This window comes from Plectropomus leopardus, unplaced genomic scaffold, assembly GCF_008729295.1.
Source record: "Plectropomus leopardus isolate mb unplaced genomic scaffold, YSFRI_Pleo_2.0 unplaced_scaffold24675, whole genome shotgun sequence".
In the NCBI taxonomy this organism is placed as follows: domain Eukaryota; kingdom Metazoa; phylum Chordata; class Actinopteri; order Perciformes; family Serranidae; genus Plectropomus; species Plectropomus leopardus.
In genome coordinates, this window is record NW_024626796.1 from 1 (window position 1) to 5,655 (window position 5,655).

General features: G+C 41.7%; 1 protein-coding gene across 1 annotated transcript; it reads right to left on the reverse strand.

Moving 5' to 3' along the window:
* Positions 1-2,627: 2,627 nt before the first annotated feature.
* Positions 2,628-5,226, reverse strand: LOC121966460 (iroquois-class homeodomain protein irx-4-like). The gene is made up of 6 exons (XM_042516552.1): positions 5,182-5,226; positions 4,580-4,768; positions 4,225-4,334; positions 3,680-3,836; positions 3,311-3,464; positions 2,628-3,205 (listed from the first exon to the last, which is right to left on the reverse strand). Exons 1-6 carry the CDS (start codon positions 5,224-5,226, stop codon positions 2,628-2,630), a joined length of 1,233 nt encoding a protein of 410 aa, XP_042372486.1.
* Between the last annotated feature and the right edge of the window lie 429 nt (positions 5,227-5,655).

Consider the following 5,655-nt stretch of genomic DNA (forward strand, 5'->3'; position numbering starts at 1 on the left):
TGTGTGTTTCCATTAGTCACGGCTGAATACCACCCACTTCCCCCCTTTCACTCCCTCTAAACACACACACGCACACAAACACACACACACACACACACACACACACACACACACACACACACACACGCACACACACATATCCAAAGCTGCCGAGGTATATTCCACTATTCCTGAACAGGATTTACATGATCTAAACTGATACCACGGATGGTTCCGGCACAACGGACAACTAATGTAAGGGCACACTCTGAAAACTTTGCCATGCTACGGAATACACCTTTTATTTTTGTGACTCAGTGCATGTGCAGGCTATAGTGCAAGTGTACAATATTGTATATTTTCCATGTGAGTGAACCGAACAACCTCACTGCAGGAACATGTGTGTGTTTGCTTGAAGACATTTGACCATAAGAGTTTTTAAGTTAGGGCGTGTCAAAATGCCAAAGCAGGTTCATACATTGTTAATTGACCATTCGCTAAACCCATACCCCAAACAATAACTGTTCATCCATAGCTCAGTCACAGTAACGGGGGACACTGGGTCTGTCAAACTTTGGATGTCTATGCATGTTCACGGGACCATAGCAAGACTGATGTCTTTTTTTCCAAACTTAAGCAAAACCAAATACATGATCAAAAGTTTAAGAATAGGTTTGTTGGTTTGTATGCTCTAACGTTAAATTATTAGAATATCTAACTCACTAGCTTACTGCCTACGGTAACAAAGCATCGAGTACCCTCGTAATGAGTCCTAAAACCTGGAACTTTGCACTGGAAGTTTGCATTTCAGCACCTCAGGTTCACTCATCTCAAAGTCAATGGGTTATTTGGATGGGATTTTGGTTAAAAGCTTGACATCTGTGGATTACATAAACTTAAAAGGCTTTCACATTTTGTTCTATGACATAAAATACATCAGTAAAAACCCCAGTTGCAAACTTTGAAGCTTTAATGTGTCTTAAAAAAAGGTGGTTGCTAACAAGTGGCTAAATGAGACTACAGAACCTCATCACATCAAGCTGCGCAAAACACGGTTTTATAGCCTCACAGCCGTGGCGACATGACTGTAATGTAGTTTGTTTTAGCCTAGCAATAGCTTTTTACTTCTTGTAATTACATTTAGGCTTCAAAAATCCTGAAAGTGGTGTTCATATGTGAAGATTGTCTTGCTGAACAAAACATGTAAGTATCATAAACGCTTGTTTACTACAGAGTTTATTTTCTGCAATGATCCAAAATCCAATGGAAAAATCCCATAGGCTTTTTGAGGAGGGAACCAGGGTAACGTTAGCTTCTGTATTGGCCTGCAGAAAAACATCTTCCCTGGGGCACTCTATTACTTCTAAAGCTAAGGGTTGTTAGCCAGCAACATTATTTGTAGGGTTACAATGTTGAGTTACACAAGTAGTGCACCCACTGTAACTTTTGACCATTGTGTGGAAGTCAGCCCCGGGTGCTATTAAGAGTTTTGGCTAATGTTAATAGTTTTTTTCTGGATTTGAGGAAGTCTAAACTCCGGTGGCCTGAACCAATGTTACCTGGGATAGTGTTACATGTGTTGGATTCAGACATTAGTCCTCAATATCACAATTGTAGACAACAAATGCTCATTTAAGACCTCCTGCAAGTGGAAAACATTCGGCCAAAGGCAGGATTTCTTACATACACTGTAGCTAATCTTAATTGGCAAGCTAGCTAGCTAATGAAATCTGCCAACATTTTTACATTTCAGATGGCAAAATCAATAGTTGTTGGCCTGAGTTGTGAAGTCTGCTTTTGTCCTCATCCTCATTCCCAACTCATCAAATGCTGTTCTTTGTCAGTTACTTTGGCATCATACACTGACACAAAAAAGCACCTTTCCTGCCAGTATGATACACCGCCGGGTGACGTCAGTTGTAATGCTGCAGGTCGGCGTCAGTTGTAACGCTGCAGGTTGGCATCAATTTGTAATGCCACCGCAAACAATGTAATATTAAGAGCTGTAAAGTCCACGAAGGAAAGGCATAGGGGGAGGTGGATGGGTCCAACAAACCTTGGACTTTCACCCTTGAGCTCCCTTTTCACTTCCCATTTGAATGTTGATCCAAACCAGGATGATTTTTTCTAAACCCAACCATGTGCTTTTTCAGCACAAGGAAAGATATGTAATGAGATTTTTTACCAACTTTTTAAGTTTATTTTGAAAAATATTGTATGCATCTAATGCGCAGAATCTGTACATTTTCTGTAAAACCCAAAGTGTATTTTGAAATGACACAATGCATTTAACAGGTATAGATTGAAATGTCATCCAAGACTGTCATCAGCAGAAGCAGGAAGATACCCAGTGTGTAGACATCCACGTTACTGACCAAGCACCGATATTTGACGAGTTGGGATGAGAATGTGTTGGTCTGGAATCAAGGACTCATTGATTTGACAATTAAAAATTTTGAGTGCCTCTGCTATCACTGTAAACTCTGTATGTGCTGTTCGAGAATGAAAAGCTTGACAGACGTTATAGTAACTAATGGGAATGGCGCTTAACGAACGGTCAATTGGTCAAGTCACAACAACAAAATATCAACTTTTAGTTTCAAGTCCATCAGTCTTTAAGATATTCCGTTGACAGTGTGTTTCGTGGACTACAAAGATGACGTAGACCTTACGAGTTCAAAGGAGTGTCCGGGTGTTCTGCTGTCTATCACAGCTTCATTTAAGCCTTTCCACACCTCAGCTGGTTTGGGCTGTTGGAAAGGAGGACCGTGGAAAACTCCATCCACCCATTCTCTGAGCGTGGCGACTGGTGACTCCTGTTCCCTGTCTGACTTGGTAAGCGCCATATTTGATGGATACCCAGGAGAGGAGGACCCGGTTGACGACAGCATGCAGGGAGGATACTCTGGCTGCAAGCTGCCGTCCAAAGACACAGCAGTGTGAGCGATGGACCAGATTTTGGGCTTGGTATGTGTACTTCGAGGGTCTGGATTAGGATAGAAGGCGTTGTTTTGCTGTTGAACTGGTGTGAGTTTTGGGCAGTCTGGAGATAATCTCTCTTTTCCGTGCAGTGGGTCTGCGTTGTGTGTGAGATGCCCATGTGGGAGGTCTGTGTTTGCGTCACTGTCCTCAGGTCGAAACTGAGGCTTTGGTTCGCAGTCAGAACCGTCTGACTCCAGCAGGTCGAAGTCCTCAAGGTCACTCTGCAGGTCTGCACACTGTTGATCTGCAATAATGAATCACACAGATAAAGCTGTGTCTGTGCATGCAACTTTGAGCAAATGTGGAAACAAGCAAAACATGCTGAGGGATTGATTTAGGCTCTACTTACCAGGAAGTTCTTTGTCATTTTTAAGTGGCTTCTCAGCTTCGTCGCTGTCATCGTCACAGCCCCGGTCATCAGAGCTTTTACAAGCCCGCGGTGACCATGTCACCTTATTCTCCTTCTTCAGCCTCCTGCGTGCATTGGCAAACCATGTAGACACCTGAGGGAGGGAGGGGGTGGAGGTCAGATAGGAACACAAATCATACAAATAACACATTATACAGGAGTGAAAAGAAGATAGTGAAGGAAACTGAAACAGTAAGAGTTTAATATGTAAAGTAAACACAAAAAAGGCCAAATGTAAAATGGACTGCGGGAAAACAAAAGAAAAATGATCCAAGTCTCCTTAAATCTGTGAGTTTTTGAGAAAACTACCTGTGTAAGAGTCATCCTGGTGATAATGGCAAGCATTATCTTCTCTCCCTTTGTGGGGTACGGGTTCTTCTGGTGCTCCTGTAGCCAAGCCTTCAGGGTGCTGGTGGTCTCTCGGGTGGCATTTTTACGACGGGAAACGCTATCAGAGCAGGAATACCTGAGCCAAATGGTAAAAATCAAAATCATATTTGGCAATATCATACCAAAAATAAGTGAAAGATATCTGGTATATAGGAAGGTCTCCCTTAATTGTATGATTGACTTTTAATCATATAGAAATGATGTCTTAGGAGAGAGATCACACCATAATGTACAAAAAACCCCACATATAATCTGATTTCCAGGTGCTAAATCCCAGAATAAATATAATAGTTAGAATGTAATAATTGTAATGATGCCAAGACTTTAAAGAATATGAGGTCACTACAAATAAACTAAAGACCCTGAAATATTTCTCATCAGGGAGTCAGCAGTCTGAAATGGACTGGAGACATTAAAGTTTAATTTAATGGCAATAAAAGCTATACTATGAAGCGTTTACTTACCCATATCTGTCATATGGATATTGTCCAAATGTATATTCATAAGGATAGTAGGCAGTCTGAGTCTGAGATGTCCCCACAGATGCAGCTCCATCTTTGGGGTCTAGTGTCCCCTGGAAATATCCGCATATCATTGATATAAATATATGTTTAATGATAATCCATAAAATATCTGAACAGATTTTGACATAAATGTTCTCTGGCACTAAAAAGTGACTTACATGTTAACTTTTATTTTTTTTTCTCCATCTCATATATTCACATATCATTCTAGAAAATTTTGTGACTGTGCGCAATTACGCATTGAAAAAAAGAAAAATGATAGCAATAATGAGCTATAATTCAAAAGGAAACTCACTCTGGGATAGAGCGCGGTGGCGTCGCTGGTGCAGCTGTTATAATAACCTTGGCTCTTTGGATAAGTTCCGCTGTAGACTCCGATGCCGGTGCCGGAGGTGAGCTGGTGGGCCGGGGAGCGCAGCACTGGGTGTGACGGAGGCGTTCCCGGCTCCAGACAGCCGGCCAGAGAGCTGGAGGTCATCAGGAACTTTGGCGGGAAATAATGCAAAATTAACTTTCTTTTTCCCGTGACATTGTCACTAAGAAAGTTATTGAAATGTATTTACTGACAAACAGAATCATTTTTAAGTATATTAAGGCGTTCACACTACACTCTACAGTTCAAGTTAAGTTGTTTAATTTTGTGTTTCTTTAAATATTATGATTTCGTAATTTATTTGAAAACGCTAATTTGCGTTATTTCTAGATACCGAAGTAGAAAATGCGCTGACAAATACTACCGTGTTACTGATTTTGTCGCATTTCGTGAAGAAAACAAATGACTATGGTGCGCAATTACGCATTCTGAAATGTTTGTGGATAGTTTAACAGTGTGGTTTTAGTCTACAATCTATCATGAACAATAAGTCTAAAGACAAAAACGTTACATATTGACTGTACCTGCGGTGTGGTGGAGTAGGGGTATCCCAGCTGAGAGTAAGCCATGGCTCAAATAAGATCAAAAGCACAAGCGCAGATCCGCTGAGACATCCAACAGCATCCGTGCCAAAGGTTGACTTTTGCCTCTGAGCTGTAGTTCGCTGATCAACTTTTCAGTTTTTAAAATCTGGATATCATCTACCGCGCAGGCATTTACGCACCAGTTTCATTTTACGCACCGCGATTAACAGTCTTCAAAAGTTAGTCCTTGGCTTTCTTTCCAGTTCCGCCTCATTCACCACGCTGCTGCAGCTTCTACAGTATCCCAACTACAGTCCAAAGCCTGTGCGCGTGTGTGAGTGTGTATGTGTGTGTGATCAAACCATGCATCTCCCTGTGATGCGCTCTTTGGTTTTAAGGCGCGTCTCTCTGACGTCAGCCCGGACTCCGTGTGTGTGTGTGTGTGTGTGTGTGTGTGTGTGTGTGTGTGTGTGT

Coding starts and splice junctions, on each gene's coding strand:
- LOC121966460 (XM_042516552.1), bottom strand. CDS start 5,226: ATGGCTTACTCTCAGCTGGGATACCCCTACTCCACCACACCGCAG. Junction 3,465..3,679: donor CCAGGATGACTCTTACACAG/GTAGTTTTCTCA, acceptor TCCCTCCCTCAG/GTGTCTACATGGTTTGCCAA. Junction 3,206..3,310: donor AAATGACAAAGAACTTCCTG/GTAAGTAGAGCC, acceptor TCATTATTGCAG/ATCAACAGTGTGCAGACCTG.